This window comes from Lichenostomus cassidix, chromosome Z (assembly GCF_008360975.1).
Source record: "Lichenostomus cassidix isolate B80296 chromosome Z, HeHo_3.0, whole genome shotgun sequence".
Lineage (NCBI taxonomy): Eukaryota > Metazoa > Chordata > Aves > Passeriformes > Meliphagidae > Lichenostomus > Lichenostomus cassidix.
Genome location: NC_139511.1, coordinates 43,479,091 through 43,496,711, shown reverse-complemented (window position 1 = coordinate 43,496,711; position 17,621 = coordinate 43,479,091). Strand labels below are relative to the sequence as shown.

General features: G+C 42.5%; 1 protein-coding gene across 1 annotated transcript in view; it reads right to left on the bottom strand.

Annotated features, from left to right (window-relative positions):
* The window catches only part of TTC39B (tetratricopeptide repeat domain 39B), a 79,311-nt gene extending 76,012 nt beyond the window's left edge, over positions 1–3,299 (bottom strand). Inside the window, exon 1 of the mRNA XM_085043653.1 lies at positions 3,117–3,299. Within this exon, the coding sequence (XP_084899779.1) occupies positions 3,117–3,167 (51 nt within the window). The 5' untranslated portion in view covers positions 3,168–3,299. The remainder of the gene's footprint in view (positions 1–3,116) is intronic.
* Between the last annotated feature and the right edge of the window lie 14,322 nt (positions 3,300–17,621).

The following is a 17,621-nucleotide window of genomic DNA, read 5'->3' as shown; positions in this document are numbered from 1 at the left end:
CAAGAAGCATCTAGATGCTTTCTGTCTAGCCACAATCCTCACATGCACAAAGACCCAGGTTGGGTTTGTGGGTTTGATTTTTTTTAATTGATAAGGAATCCCCAAGTAACCAATTAAGCTGGCTTTAAGACTTTGAAAAACCAGGGCAGCAAAGAGTGAACTTAATGGGAAGCAGATCTGGCCCGCTATTTTAAGTAATCTTTAGACAGTGGGGGGGGGATGGGAAGAGGGTGGATGGGGAGAAGAATTGAAGTTTTGCTTGAAGACTCTCCAGTGGCTGGAAATGCTACTTCGCCCTTAATGTTAAGTGTATTTGTCCTAGATTTCCAACCTGGAAAGGAATTCCAAAGGAATACCATTATGACTTCTTTTAGGGGAAGACTTCAGTTTCCTACAGTGGTTTAAGTGTTGATGGTATATCATGATCTGAGTTCACAACTGACCACACCACAGATGGACACTTCAATCACCTAGCAGTCAGGAAACTGCTTCCTAGTAGAGAATGACCACAAACACACTCCAACACCAGGGAAGCAACACTGCACTCAGGAAAATCCTGACTATAACAACCATTTGTTTTTCCAGATGGCATACCATAACACTATCTCATTTACACAGTTTCTTACTCTTAGGTCTCTGGTTCCTCTTGGTGGGTTTCTTTTCCTTTAAATAAAAAAACAACAATGGACTAATACACTTGCATTAGTTGGATTTAAAAAAAAATCCAGAGATTTATTTACACTTCATACCATTTTCTCGCCGTTCCCACCGGAAAGCCACAGCTGCAGGACAATGAGACATAAATCAGAAAAAAAAAATAAATAAATAAACATGGTATCTGGCACTTCCTTGAGCTGCAAGAAGCATAAGGAAAGGCACAAATTTTATTCAGGGACAGACTACAGCAGGGGGCAGCTACCTAGTACCTTATGCTTGGACTTTAGAAGAAGGGTTCTTGCTGGTCTATCTCCTGTTAAGCAGGAAACAACTTCAAGGTTTAGCTTAACATATTCCTCTTCAAAGCTTCAGGGGTGAAGTATTCACAAGTCACTGCAAAGCAAAATTCTATGCGAAAAGCTATGTTCATATGTACACTTAAATCAGAAAGCAGAGCTCCCATCTGCCACATTCCATGTAAACAATATTATTTAGATGTATGCAGCTCTTAAAAAAAAGCTAATAATAGTGTTCTGCTACCTCTGATCGCCAGCACCATAGCCACTGCAAACACCAAAAAAATGCTAAGACAATTATCACATGCATGAAATCACAACAAGCTTTTTAGTAAAGAGACTGGTTTTGCCTACAGGTTCACTATAGTCTACAGTCATCTAGACAACTGCTGCTAAGAAAGCAGTGACCTTCCACAAGATCAAGATGCCATCTGCTCTCCCCTCCTGAACTCTGCCATCTCACCAGGAAAAATCCAAGTACTCTCTCCATTACCACTACAGGTCTGTTTCAGACTCCAGAGAATCAAGCACAAGTCTCTAAAAAGAGCATGAGGTCTTCTAGCTTTACATTGAGAAAGCTGTACGTTTTTTGCAGAGTATCGGTCAAATAATGCCTCTTTTCTGTGCTTTTATGTCTACCGTTCCATTTTTTTGCATGGCAGCTTCTTTTCCACTAAAAAGCATTAACACTTAACAAACTCAGTGAAGCATATTCTTTCCTACTGTTCACACAGACAAGCTGGGCTACAACAAAGTTGCTCAATATCTGTTTTAACAACCATGAATTCTGACAATTCCGATCACGAATTGCTTAGCGAGAGCTAGTAAATAACTTTTTTCTCCCTACTTTGAAAAAAATCTCAGCTTCACAGAGATGACTATGATTTTGCAGTGATTCACTCTAGTACACAATGAGATTCAAGCATTTCACATCCTCCTCACTGCTGCCACGTATAACCCTAGGAAGCAGAAACCTTCATAGTATGCTCCGAAATATAGGCTAATAAACATCACAATCTTCTAACCATGAACAAGAACAAGCTAATTCCACTAAACTACACAGCACAGCAAGTCCTACATAGACATTAGTCAGCTGCCCTGTTGTATGAAACACTGCCACATCTGAGACACTGGGCACTGAATAAAACCCAGCCTATTACGTACTCATTCATAAACTGTCTTCAGCAAAATTTGGGCAGATTCGCTTTGCAAATCTTCCTGAAGAAGCTGCTGGATGCACACAACGCTAAAATCGTTCATTCTAAGAGACTGTGCAGTCAGAAATCAAGTCAATATTCCCACAAGCGCATGCCAGGACTGCAATCTACCGTGTTTAAAAGCACGCTCCAGTTAAAACTGCATCAGTTTGTCAGTACCGTTCTCAAAAGCTCATCTAGGACAATTCTTTACAATCACCAGTTTCCAAGCCGTGTTGTCAAGGAATCCTGCTACTGTATTCTTCTAGACTGACAAGATAACAAAGAAAATCTTCAAGTTTAAGCGATAGTTTTAGGGATTTGTGTTTGGGCTGTTTGAAGGACCTTTAACAAAACAAGGGCGAAATTATAGACACATGTTACATCAACTACAGATCTAACCGACTGTTATTTCCCAGACAGAGAAGCTGCCCGTGGAAGAGCCCAGGCACACGGGGCCCCGTCGGACACCCCGACAGCGAGGCCTCTTTCGGCCGCTGTGCAGACGGGGCTGGCCGCTGCCCGCACACCTGTCCCTGCGCGGGGTCGCGCCGCCGCCGGGAGGGACGCGCACCGGAGCGGCGGCGCGGCACGCTCGCACGGAGCAGCGCAGGAGCTGGGGCTAGAGAAAAATTAAAGAAAAAAAAAATGGAAAAAAGGAAAAATAAAAAAAGATAAATAAAGCAAAGGAGAGGGTGGCGAGGGATGACGGCAGGGGCTGCCCGCGGCCCTGCTGCGGCGACAACTTTCCCCAACTCCAGGCGGCAATTCGCCCCACCGGCGGCCGGGCCTGCCGCTATCCTGTCCGGGCGTTCGCCTGTCAGCGCCACCACGGAGCAGGTGGGCGACCGGGACGGCCGGGGCAGCGGAGCCCCAGCCTGGCTCTCCCCGGCCGCCGTCGCGCCGGCAGGGACGGCCGCTCGCTGCCCGCTCGCCCGGAGCCCCTCGGCAGTCGCCCTCCGTTTACCTCCTCGCCGCCGCCGCCGCTCTCCTCCGTGCCGTTTCCTACGCTCGCCATGTTCCGTCTCCGCTGCCCGCCGCGAGAGCTCTCTGCAGCCGCCGCGCCCCGTCCACCTCTCTCAGTCCAGCGGCGGTGCCGCCCCCCACCCTTCCCGGCCGCCCCCGCTCGACCCGACCCGGCCCGGTCTGGCCCGGCCCCGCCGCTCCCGCCCGGTCCGTGAGGGGCCGCGCTCCCGCCTCCTGCCGGCCCGGCCGCCCCGCGGCTCCGCGGCCGCGCCCCCTCGTTTGCATGGCAGGACCCGCCCCCGCCGGTCGCGCCCCGCTGGCCCTGGGCGCCCGCCCCCGCCGCGCCGCCCGGTCTGCCTTGGGCCGGGGCGGCACAGGATGTCTCTATCCCGCCTGGCCCCGGGGCGGTGCGAGGGTGCGGCTGGACGGCTCGGAGCGAGCGGAGCGTCGTCCCAAACTCGCGCCGAGGCCCCTGTCCTTCCTCCGTCCTGCAGCCCCACCTCCAGCCACGCTGCGGCTCCGTGACAAGCTGCACTGGCCGACCTGTCGCAAAGCTTCCCGCCGCCGTTCCCGCCGTGTGCCCTCGGTCCCCGGGTTACCTGAGCGGCAGCCCGGGCCGATTCAGCACACGTGAACCAGCGCCGCCGGACTGGTGTTCTGTGCCCGGCGCCAGCAGCCTCGGCCGAGACGTGCCGCGCCTCCCCGCCGGCTGCTGCAGGGAGCGGGCTGTGCTCGTGTTCGGAGGGGCCTCGGGTAGCACTGCGTGCACACCTGGCCGTCCGATGTTGGCTGTCAGCTACAGGTACTCAGTATCTGATGTCCGGGAGAAACTTGCACCTGCAGTCCTTCAGCTCCCAGAGGCCAGGCTCTGTGGAAGAACGACTTCATCACCAGGCTGGCTGTCGCTCTTAAAGAAAGTTCACGAAGCAACCAGCTGTCTGAGAGCTGTTGGAGTCTCCCACCCCGCCTTGTCCTCTGTTTAGTTCACAGTATCGTCATGCTCTGTGCTCAAAATCTACCATTTTTCATATTCTGCCAGCTGAAGTCAATGCCTACTAAAGGGCAGGTAGCATGATGCCCACTTCCTACTTGTTAGTTCTCTGTCACAGTCCTTATTAAAAAATACGTATAGTTTTGATAGTCTAGCTTTTATTAGAGCCAGAGAGACATTAAGAGAGAAAGAGAATAGAACAGATTCAACTAACCAGGAGGTAGATACAGCCTTAAGAGTTTTTGTAATATTTGGGAATACAGTCTAGATATACATCAGGTCCTTCAGTCTAAGAAGCAGAAGTGCAGGATTTCAGTGTAGACTAACAACTGAACTGTCCCTACTACTAATCTTAATAATAGACTGCATTGCTTTATCTGCTATTTTTACCTAGCTCAGCTAAGTGAAAATGACAGGGGAACCTAACATGAACATGTTCATTTTCTTGCAAAATTCAGTCCTTTTTGTTAGAGTACCACAGACACACTCTTCTCCCGTACTCATGTTGCACTTGAATGAGTTTCTTCACTGGTAACTTGTTGGATATTAATGTTTTCCCAGGATTGAACTGAAGCATATGAAATATACCAGTCGTGCAAAAGCAGTAGACAGGCTCATACATGCTTTGTATTTGACTCACAGTACAGTCATATCTGCCCACGTGTCAGCTCCACCTGAAACCTCTTTTTATACTGTTCACAAGAACTATTCTGCAAGTTTTCATTCTCCTTTGAAGACATGATTACCTTTCTATTTTTCATCTCCAAAGGCAATCCCTTTGAGGTATCCTTTAGCTTAGAGCAGCATATTACCTCCATTTTAAAACCAGTTTTTAACCACTATTATTATTTAACAGAGTACTGTGGTACACATAGTACATGAGTAGGATAACTAATACATAAAATCTGGATGAGAACCAGTAATGCCATTCCGTAGAACCCACATATCTAAGCAGTTATGCACTGTCAGGTCTAGCTACAGAGAATAAAAACTTATCATGACCCCTTATGTTCTTGTAAATACTGTTAATGGAACTAAGCACCAGCACTGCTAAAGTTAGGTGGGGGGAATCACACTAATGTGCAGCATTTTTAGTCATGGGTAGTTATTCTGTGTGTGGAAGATGTAGCTGGATGAGTCAGAGGTTCAGTTAATGTACTCAGCAAGCTTAAGATCAAGGTCTAGTTCAGTACCACTTTGTCAAAATTACTCGTGATCGTTTTCATTTATATTATTGTATTCTTTCTTCCCCACCAAGTGCTTTAGCTCATTTATATTCTTGGGCAGATTTAGGGCTGTATGTATCAACGGCCTTTCTCCAGTCAGACCAAAGATGTATACTAAAATAATTGTGGTAGAGGTAACTACATCAAATCATTGCTGACTGAGGTAGCTAAGACATGGAAATTGCTACTGCAGTCTCAATACAAGCCCTGTGAATGGCAAAGCCATTACTGAGTTTTGGTTGGTCTTTACAAGCTTCTGCAGTGCATTTACTAAAGTCATTGTAATAATAGTCAGAAAGGACATCTCAAAGCCCCACCCCAGCTGGCTTTAATAATATTTAATAATTCCTCCTCTTCTCACTTGAAAGGTAAGCATTAAATCTAAATTGTTAATTCCTCCTACAGTTTTCAATTCGTAAAAAAATAAACAAAATCAAATCCATCACTTCTGAAGGAATATGAACAAGAACTGATAAGTACTAATCCTCTGAGAAGCCTGCAGCAGTTCTCAGGCAGCTCTAGTTTCTATCCATTTGACTGTAGGTGTCTTTGCAGCAAGAATTAGGAAGATTACGGGCTGATTACTAATCTTTCAAAGAGCATTCAGGGAACATTCCAGTGGATGTGTGGAAAGGATTTTGCTGTGATCTGACAGAGGAGGCAAGACCTTGAGAGTCTGTTCTCCTCTCTCAGGTATAGCTGGATAGAATTCCCACACAGGAAAAGTCTGCCTACATTTTCCCCATCTTCACAGTCATCACTTGCATGCTTTTGTGTGTTAACACTATTTGGATATTTGATAACTATTCTAGTGTATCCTTTCACAGCATAGCTATTCACTGTGAATTTGCCTCATTATAAGAATTCATGGGACAATTTTGAAAAAGAAGTATCATTCTTTTTTGAGGTTTTTTTGAGCTTCAGTAATTAAATACAGATCTTACAAGGATGAAAACTCCTATTCTGCCCCTCATGATTAGATAATGTACAAAGATAAAATTCACCTCAGTGTAAACACTTGGTACTAATACAGTTTTCTTGAGGACTAGAAAATAATCCTTGAGAATAGGCTCTCTGTAAAAGAAGCCTAGGAAATTGCCTGAACATTCCTTCAGCTACTTTCCAACAGGGTTACTCTGTCTTAGACTCAAACAAACAGCAGAGCTGTAAATAACACTCATTAAACAATTAGCAGATTCCCTGATGGAGGTAGGTCAAGTGAGAAGGACAGAAACCAAATCCCACCTAGTTCCAGAAGTACTGTTTTGTAAACTACCTATTAGAACAGTGAGTACTCTGTGCAGTACAAACTGTATGTGACTCTACCCACAAAAATATTCTGTGACATTTTTTTTTGAAAGCCAGAATCACCATATTTGAGGAATACCTTTCAAGATCAAGAGAACGAAATTTCTTACTGCTGCACTGAGTTAGAAGCTGGCTAAACAATAGAAAAAGAATGGCAAACCGCAGACGTATATTTGAAGTAACTTGTCAGACATACCAATTCATAAAAAAAACCATAAGAAAAGCAAGATGTAACAACCAAGAGCAAAAACCTGCTGACAGTGTATTTCCCTTCGGATTATAACTGCCATGTTGTAACCTCTAGGCAATCAGGGATTTTTAAAATCAGCATTTATTTTGCCAATTGACGTGAAACGACAGCTTTTCTTGACAGGAATCTGTATGAAAATACTGGTTTTCCACAAGCTGAGCTAATCTGTGGCTCACAAACAGTATTTCAGTTATTACTATAGCAACAGCAGTAATCCCTTTAGAATTAAAACACATGAGAGTGTATTGATGTATATATGTAGTTGTATGAGGGTGCTAAGATAGATTCTAAGATAATTTCAATTCCCGCGTATACACACACACAGACACACACAGAGACACACACACACAGAGTCCTTTGCCACTACCCAGTCCTGCATCAACTAGTCTCAGGTTTTATCCTAAACTCTAGAAGGAATATTAATTCTCAGTGCCAGCACCCATTTTTCCCCATCCAACTGAGAGTGTAGCATGCCACAAAGCAGCCCACATAGATAAGTAAATGCAACAATTAAAGGCACTACAATAAGGCAAGTCAGTATGCTCAAAACATGCTTTGGCCTTCGGCCCCAACAAAACACCAAAAGGGCTGAACAAAGGAATTAAACCTTTACAAAAGACCTGAAAGAAAGTTGGCTCTCCAAGATACCTTCTGGCATGCATGGAGGCAGTACTACAGCCTAGAGAACTCATGTTCTGCTGACTACAGATATGGACATCAAGTAAAGCTTAAAGTGTAGGGTTGTCACACTTAGGAGTGAAAGTGCTCTACCCTTGGTGAGCTGATTTATCTAAATCGTTTTTATTAGACCTCTCAAGAACGTTTTTCAGAAGTGAAGAACCTAGGTGCAATTTCTTTCAAAAGTACATCTGTGCAGTAATTTTATTTGAATACTTGGACTATCACATTCTACTAGGCATTCTTTTAGAGTGCCAGAATGGTTTCAAACTCCCAGATCTTGCTTCCATATTTAAATGTGGTGGCTATTTTGAAGTAAAGCCTCTTCTTTTCATGAGACAGACATATTTGCCTTCATTCACCATATTAGCATGAAGCAAATATTGCAGAGGTGGAAACACATAAAAAGCCCGAAGACTGTGAGAGAGCTATCAGGCATTTACCACACACACCAGTGCAAACAGGATCTTGAACAAGATACATAAGAAAGCCTCCTCTGTTCAGGGAGGCCTTGCCTCTTTCACAGAGCCAGGGGAAGGACAGCAATGAACTTTGAACATGGTACAGAGGTTTACCTCGGTTGCCATGTGACTTGTTTCTGTATACCTAAGCCAGATTGTATAAGAGATCCTCAGTGAAAGCATAATGCAATTAACCCACCCAGAATTCTGGCAGTCTCTAGTTATTTTACCAATCTATCTACAGAGACATTGTTTGCCTGATAGTTTTAGCAGCATTTCTACAGGTGCCACCTCTAACTTACAGGCTGTATTTGGATAATGTTCTGCATGCCGTATAAGCTTCTTGAAGGAGAACCATGCAAGATGCCACTAAGAAAGACTACTTAAATTTTCTAGCCCTAGAAACGGGCAAAAGCCCCAACATTTATTTGCCACGTCTTTCCAGCTCCAGGTAGAGCCAAGCTATTCTTAGGTGGACACCATTTAAATTGGATTTATCCACAGCCAATGCACAACTTTTCACAAGAGTGTAACGAGGTAAGTGACAGAGTACCTGATCCACCCTCTGCTGAATGTACAGCCAAGCTCAAGGTTAGAGCAGGTTGCACTAGGCAAACACCTTTAGAACAGCTAATACACCACCTAAGTACAGACCTCCAAGCAAAACCTCAGAATACTTGGTCAGACTCAGCAAGATGATACATGAAGAAGTCAGTAATCCGTGCACAGTGAAGAACACCAATAAATGAAAAAGAAAAAAAAAGCCCCAAAAATAAGGAACTACAGCACTATTATCTTTTAGGAGGCTTAAAAGTCACTCTGTTTTCTGTCATTTTAGACAACCAAGACCAAGAAGTACCTGGTATTTCACTACATTTGGAAGGGCACGTAGACATCCCATCACCTACACTCTTCCTATCTTTACTGGCCAACATTCTCCCTTCTCAACATTCATATCCCATTTCACCCTTCTCCCATTCTCTGACACTCTATTCTATTTCATTCTATTCCATTCCAGCACATTCCCTTTCCCACCACCCAAAAGAAAAATGAAAAGTTCCCTTTGTTTTTGTAAGTTTTTATATGTTTTCTGTTTATCTCCCCTTATGCTCATTTATCCAACCAAAAGCATTTTCTAGCAGGTGCTTGAGAGGTCCCCCCTGTAACTCCATGCATCAGACCAGATGATCAAACCTTTCCTGTCCTATGGCTGATGTAAGTTATTTATCTTGGTATGTGATGCCTCACCTCTTTGCAATTTTCTTCCCTTCTCTTCTCTCCTTTACAGCTAAGCAGTTCTCAGCTATTTCAGCAAGATATTCAGCAAGATATTCTCCCAGTCTTGTCTCTAAGCCTCTGGCTGTTTATGATCATTTCATCTCATTGGAAGTATTTTGATGTTCTTTTTCCCAGCCTCTTGTCAAAGTGCATTTTCACACAATTATAGATGAATAGAGGTAAGAAATGACCTCTGCAAGTGTCCTCATCCAGCTGTCCTTTTTCTAAGACACAAAGAAACCACACTAAATTATGGTACTTGTTTAGAACATAAAATTCATTAATGTGCCATCACTACCCCAGACACTAGCATGATGCTTGATGTTTGCATGCCATATTTTAAATGACAGAACACCTCTTCCTGCAGAATATCTTGTTAAATAAACCCTTAAGGATGTACCTGGATTGCTGCACCAGGGTTAATTTTTAATTGGCTCTTTTTTCCCTTTGAAACCTTTGGTCCTATTAACAGTCTAAACTGTGTTTTGTCATTTGATACTTTTATTAGCTTCAAGAAATTTGATACTTTTATTAGCTTCAAGAAATTTACAGCTTTCCTGTATATCCTGTGATAACTAGAGCCAATGGCATCTTTGAAATTATATTACTTATGTAGCTGAATCCTTTCCATGTGTTTTTTTATCTCATATTGTACTATTTGAAAAGCAAAGGAAAAAGGAGTAACTGCACCTAACAGAAATGTTCTTTGCCTTAATAACAAAAGTTTTCAAAGATATGCTTGCCAGAAAATATGTCATATCTTTTGTCTATTCATTTTGTTGTTCTTTCATGGCTCTGAAGACAACATGTTCAGGAGTGAACCAGCTGAACAGATGGTTGTTATGTGTCCAAATCATCAGGAAATGAAAATGCCTGAAAGCAACCCCTTCCTTCTTCCTCACAAAAAAAAAAAAAAAAAAAAAAAGAAAAGAATCCCTGAGACCAAAACAAAAATGTCACGTGTACAGATCAATGTTCTTCCCACAAAGAAAAAGGATCCTCTCTCAGAGAGCATTTTATAATTGCTAAATTGTACCAAAAGGCGTTCCCTTCACATTGTTGGAAAATACTTTTATTGATTTATTTATTTACATAGTTGTATTTTAACTCTTCTTAATTGATGTGTTATCCATGTTATAGATGCTTTTTTTTAAAAAAAAACAGAGATCTACAAAACAGACATGATCCCTTCCTCTTGGCATGTAGGCTGCCATGTTCAGAAGCTCCTACTCTAATGCTGGGTCTGGTCCTGCTTCAGTGAAGAGATTTTGCTGCAAAGAAACTGTCTCTGTGCTTTGCAGCTAAATGCATACATTTAGCTGAGAAAAGCCTAAGGTGTCTCATCTGAGAACATAAACCTTGTTCTCTACACCATGGCATTTGGCCAGCATATTAATTAGAGCTCTTGAAGGTTGAATATAACTGTTCTGGCTTCAAAATTCCACATTAGCCAATGGAGAGAGACACACATGTTAAGAATAATGCAAGATACTGTATTCTCCTACTAATATTTATTAGAGTGAACAGTATTCATTAGTAACTTAAATACAAGTACTGTACTTTGTTTCTTGAGTTTGCTTTGAGTTTTGACTATATCCATTATTTAATTAGATAATTCAAACTACCTGTTATCTAAGAAGTTCTAAAAATGCAAGACTTATGTAACAAATTTATTTAAAATGTTTTTATTTACTTTGTTAGTTAGAATTTAATGAACAGACTATGGACAGTTATAGATAAACCCAAGCTTGCCTTGTCCACGTTTTACATTGGTTGTATCTGATCTGGCTTTAACCAAAAGCCCAGTAGGCATGTTAGTATGGTGCTGTGCCCAAACTGATATGCTTCCATGCCACTCTGGTGTGCAGCTGTTTTCCAGTGTTCCTCCATTAGGGTTGAAAGTATGCATTCTGTATCCAAATGTTCACATGGTACTTTGCGGGAGCTCACTCGTCCAATGATAGTCTTCCAGACTATTTGGAAGAACTGAGATAAATACTTCACAAAGGGATCTGAGGATAAGTGGATTTGTAGAGGACTATGCAGAAAAAACAGGAGTTGAATTTACAGTGTTTTTGTAGCTAATTTTGTGCTTCTGAGACAAATGAGCTAATACATCTTGTAGAAAGCTGTCCTGTAGCTATGCTCTTTGAGAAAATACTTCATTTAGCCATATGCTGACTATAGGCCACATGCAGACCTTGGCAGGGAAATCAGTGTATTATTGGCGTATATTTACTGTGATTTGAAAAACAGTCAAACCATTAGGAATTCTCTTGGATGGATGGAATTCACATGGATGCTTCTGTCTGCAATGAGGATAAATTCTCTCAAGTAATTCTGGCTTGATTAATGTCCTCAGCTTCTGTGGCATGAGTCTAGGAAAAGTCAAACATAAAACAAAGGGTAGATATTTCCCAAATAAGCATTTTGTTTACTGGCCACATATAACCTAAAGAAAATTTTCTGTTCACGCACATCCAAGATATCAAATGTTGAATAGCATGTAGTCAGGGATTAATAGACTGAATACAAGCTCTAAAGAAAATATTTTGTCAGTGTTTCAAGTTTGGTTTACAGACAGATAAGGGGAGAAGATTTCATCTGAGCAATAAATTGGCTGGGGCACAGAGGTATTCTGACCAAAAAAAATTATTACAATGTTCATGTACCAGGACATGAGATCCTTTGGGGGACAAGGTGATTTGTATTCCTACCGATTATGCAGAGAACGGTTTCTTTGTAAGAAAATAAAGGTTCATACTAATAAAGAGACAGCTCAGACTTTTCATGGTACAGTTTCCATTCAAAACCATGAAACTACTTTTATTGAACAAAAAAATTTTCTAAGAGGACAGAATATATTTGGTTTTCTGTATTTAGTGAGAATGTAACTTGTGAATAGACAAGACAATATTTTTACCTGTTTCCAATTTCTATATTGCTTAGCTAAATAAGCTTTCAAAATTAATTTTTACCTGGAGAACATAATACTTATTAAGAAAAAGAAATATTTCTTTTTTTATTTCATTTAGAAGGTAAAGTTTAGAATACTTTGACATTTTGTGTTAACTGCTCCAATCTCATTTCCCACTTTTAAAAGTCCTGATTTCACTTTTGGATTTTTAAAGTTCACTATTTCTTCAGTGTGCTCACTCTGAGAAACACTCCAGCATCATGTGACTAAGCCAGGATGGGCCTTTACAACTCCAGTGCATGAAGTGCCTAGTCATTCTCAGAATGTGGGTACACAAAAAAGATACCATGAGATATGAATGCAAAGTGAGTTAGTTATTACAGGACTACGCATCCAGACACTTTCAGTTGTCAAAACGGCGAGGCAATTTTCTGGTGAAGGCCAGTAGGATAAGCAGCTTCTCATTCTCCATTGTACAAGTTATTGTCACTTAAAATGTTGTAAATCATAATAGATTACAGTAATTTGCTTGCATTTGTCTGTTATGTCATTTTCTCTATCCTGTCTGTTGTTCTATTACAGAATCACACAGAATCACAGAATCAATTAGGTTGGAAAAGACCTCAGAGATCATTGAGTCCAACCTAATACTGAAGACCTACTTCCATGTCAGCTAGATTATGGCATCAGGTGCCATGTCCAGTTTTTCCTTAAACACCTCCAGGGACAGTGATTCCACCATCTCCATGGACAGCCCATTCCAATGCCCAACCACTCTTCCTTAGAGGAATTTCTTCCTAATGTCCAACTTAAACCTCCCCTGGTGCAGCTTAAGGCTGTGTCCTCTTGTCCTATTGCTGGTTGCCTGGGAGAGGAGACCAACCCTCACCTAGCTACAACCTCCTTTCAGGCAGCTGTAGAGAGTGATGAGGTCTCCCATGAGTCTCATTTTCTCCAGGCTAAACAACCCAGCTCCCTCAGCCATTCTTCACAGGGCTTGAGTTCCAGACCCTTCTCCAGCCTCGTCGACCTTCTCTGGACACACTCCAGCACCGCAATGTCCTTCCTGAATTGAGAGGTCTAGAAGTGGACACAGGATTGGAGGTGTGGCCTCACCAGTGCTGAGTACAGCAGGACAATCACTGTCCTGGTCCTGTTGGCCACATTATTCCTGACATAGGCCAGGATGCTATTGTCCTTCTTGGCCACCTGGGCACAGCTGGCTCGTATTCAGCTGCTGTCACCAGCACCCCCAGACCCTTTTCTGCTGGACCACTTTCCAGCCTATAGCACTGCCAGGGGTTGTAGTGGACAAAGTGCAGGACTCAGCACCTGGCCTTGTTGAATATCCTGCTGTTGGTCTCAGCCCATCAATCCAGCCTGTCCAGATCCCTCTGCAGGGCTCTCCTACCCTCCAGCAGATCAACACTTGCACCCAGCTTGGTGGCATCTGCAAATTTGCTGATGGTTGCATCAATCCCATCATCCAGATCATAAGTAAAGATATTAAACAGGACTGGCCCCAGCACTGATCCCTGTGGGACACCACTAGGGACTGGCCACCAGCTGGATGAGCACCATTCACCACCACTCTCTGGACCTGGCCATGCAGACAGTTGTTAACCCAGAGAAAGGTGCACCTGTCCAATCTGTGGGCTGCCAGCTCCTCCAGGAGAGTGCTGTGGGACACAGTATCAAAGGCTTTGCTGAAGTCCAGGCAAACAACACCCACAGCCTTCCCCTCATGCACCAGGCAGGTCACCTGGTCCTAAGAGGAAATCAGGATGGTCAGACAGGACCTGCTTTTCCTAAACCCCTGGTATGTCTGGTCCTTAGTTGTACTGTGGATGCCATGTGATCACTCTCAGGATGATCTGCTCCATAACCTTGCCAGGCACTGAGATCAGGCTGACAAGCATGTGTCTATCCTGTCTGTCTATCTATCACATGCCATTGTATGTACCCTAGATTTATGGCATGTTTGGTTTATTTAATCAAGCATTTAAAGTAATTTCTAAATAGTTCTCATAATTCATTAGGCTCATAATGGTTTGTGCTCAACACACTTCGGGGACAATAAAGAGTTGAGGCTTAAGCAGAGTGGTTACACTATACTTATCAGTTCAAGAAAGTCACAAATAAAGCATGTGGCAAGCAGGCAGCAGACTCTGTTGTGCTGTCCATATCTGTGACCTTTCAAATCGTATCAGTCAATGCCTAGAGGTCGCCAAAGACATCACAAAAAAAGAGAAAAGTTGGCTGACAGCAATCAGTGAGGTGCTCTCCCTGCCAGCATGCATAGCGTGCATTTGCAAACACTTGTCACAGAGATGTTTTTCATTCAGACTCCCTCTCACCAAATGCCTTGGCTTCTTCCACGGCAGCAGCAATTCACCCTCTGGCAGTGGGAGCGGTTGTGCAGTGAACAGGAGAGCAGGGCAATCCCAAGACTGCTTCAGGAGCTGCACACATGAACTCTATGACTCAAGGATATGCTGGAATTTCTTCTTCTTTTCAACAACCATCTAACTTCCTTCCTTGTTGAGTCAGTTTACCTTTGTTAGATGTGGGCAATGTGTCTTTTATGAACAGGGGTAAGCATAAGAGTATTTCCTTGTCCTAGAGGTCATAAAATGGTAAGAACTGCTGTGCTTTACATGTTCCACAAATGTTTTCCTCTTTGCTGCCTGAAATGTCTGTGTGCTCTTAACACAGTAAAAAAAATACTGAGTCCTAACTTGATCTGAATTCCATTTGTTGCCAATGACATCTCTGGGAAGTCTTGGGTTTTAAGCCTTTTGCATAATCACATTCACAAATATATGCGTAGGCTAGCAGAAACATAATGGAGTTGCAAAATAAATTTTGTGGCTGTTCGTGGCACCAACACTGATGAGAAAGACAGTTTGTGGACAGTCTGAAGTCAACTGACATGGAGAAATAGAGCATTCCCAAATGCCAAATGGAGGTGTCCCCAGCACCCCTCACACATTTGGGAATCTCATGGCTTTTTCTCATTTACATTTTGACTGGATCTTCAATACCAACTGGCTGTCTGAATATGCAAACACTGCTAAAGGTCCAGGAAGAGTTTTAGGTGGCTAATAAATGCTCCCCTAGAACTAATAAAAACAAACTCACAATCCATTCATGAACCTATATTGTAAAGGCATCTTTGAAGCACTCAGAGAACTGTTAGATACCTTGGACCTCGAAAGAAAAAGGTATCATTGCAGACAGTTATACCTGTATGGAGACACACTGAAGAGGAGAGTATATATGGAAAATGAAGGAGAAAAAAAGAAAAACTTTGGGGTTTGGTACTGTTTACAGACTAATGCATGTGGGCGATCTCTTACTGTAAACACAGATGGCTGTGAGCCATACTAGGTCATGCTGAGAAGCCAAGCATATATTTGCAGGCTTTCTATTCCCCACGGAAGCAATGATTACTCAGCAGAAGGGCATATATTTGTAGTTCTTAAAATAAAATCTTTTTGATTAGACAGCTTTGAATGAAAATAAATTATAGATCCATCAAGCTGAAGCTTACAAATGGTGTGTCTGATCATGTTTTCTTTACTGACTGACACTAAGGCCTGCAGATTTAGGTTTCAAAATTTCCTTATAAAGATAGAATAGAAAATTCAATGTCATGGCTCATGTGTTTACAAGATTTTATGCCAGCTTGAGCCAGTATGCAAGATAATCCATAATTGAAAATAAGGTAGAGCATGGGATACAGCCATGTAAAAAGGCAGATGAATAGCAAGGAAAAGACAGAAGACAGAAAACTAGTATGAGGCTTGAGTAACCAGTTCTACTGCCTTTCCAGGTACATACTGACTGGATGACTGTGTGCTGGCTACCTGCTCTTTCCATGCCATAGTACTGTAACATGGCATAACAAGACTAACTTGCATAAGCAGGGTGTTACTAGGTTTGATACTCTCACAGGTATTTGCATAACCACGTAAGACGATACAATTACCTAGAATATATATACACTACCTGCCTACAATAGGTAAGTATAGAGATAGCGCAACCTCGAAAGGTCAATGGGCTTATCTCCAGATTAGTCCTGGCTTAAAACTACATATTCCTCTCACTGGGAGCTATGAGACCACAGAGGCTGTCTTCTACCACTAGCTTTTCCCTGGGTCAGTCAAACCACAGCAGCAGCCTTTCTAGCGAATAATAACCAAAAATCTCCTAGGGAGCAGCAATAGTACTTAAACCTGTGTCTCCATACCATAAATACCTAGGACAGCTGGCATGGTACCAATTAATTTACTTTGTAGGACTCACCCCGTACACTGGCTACACGAATAAGATGCCATATCATGAGGTTTCTGCAGTGCAAAGTTGTTGCTTCTATAATGGGAAACACAGGAGAGCTCAGGGAAGCAGTTGACCAAATGGTTGGGTTTTTTTTTTTCTTTCCTTTGCATTGCTGGGCTAGTCCATGGCTCAGAGGAGGATGTGGAGAGCATCATCAGTTAAGAAGTCCAATATGACAGAGAGCCAGGCTCAGTCAGCTCCTGTCCAGAGGGCACACTGCCGCAGGGCGTGTGGTCAGCAGACATCCTGGGAACCACAAAGTGGCAGTACAAATGCAGCCAGGGGAACAGTATTTTGAGGACCAAATTAGATTCATTCTTTGAGGGCACAAACCATCTGCAGCCATGCTCCTCTTCATACTGTTTATTTCAGAGTGTCTAGTTATATACAGTAACTCTCAAACAATGCAATCAGTTGAAATTGTCCATTTAACAGAATGCAGATTTATTAGCACATCAATAAGAGATAATTATTAAATTTCATGAGTTGTAGAAAATCTTATTAATTGAAGCATCACATAAATCTGCAAATTACCATTGGAAAGAAATTGAAGCACTTTTCAACCCACCATTTAAATGTTCAAAATTTTCTCTCACATCTACAAAGCTTACCGGCATGATCAGTGAAAAGAGGGGCACAGAGAATGCCCTACTTGAATTCTTTGCCTAATTAGGCCTCCCTTGAGGCCTAGCAGTGATTGAAAACTGTAGTCCTCCATCTCATGTATTCCTCTTCTCTCCCTTTCATTGACAATAGTGCTGCTCTGGTCACACAGTAGGATGAACTCCGTGTTCCAGATGAAAAGAGTGAACAACAACAGCAACAAAACCCCCAGGAATTAGAAACAGTTTTCAAATGGTTCACATGGACCGCCTTTTCAGGTTCCAGCTGTGCCATCTGGTCTCACAAAAGATCTGATTTCTTCCAAAAACGTCATGCAATGTTCTTCCAAAAATGTCGTAGCTTCCATGGTAAAAGTGAATTATAACAACTCCCTGTTTTCCTTTGACCTAGCCTAAATCTCTTCTGCATCTGACATTCTTTATTTTAACAGGC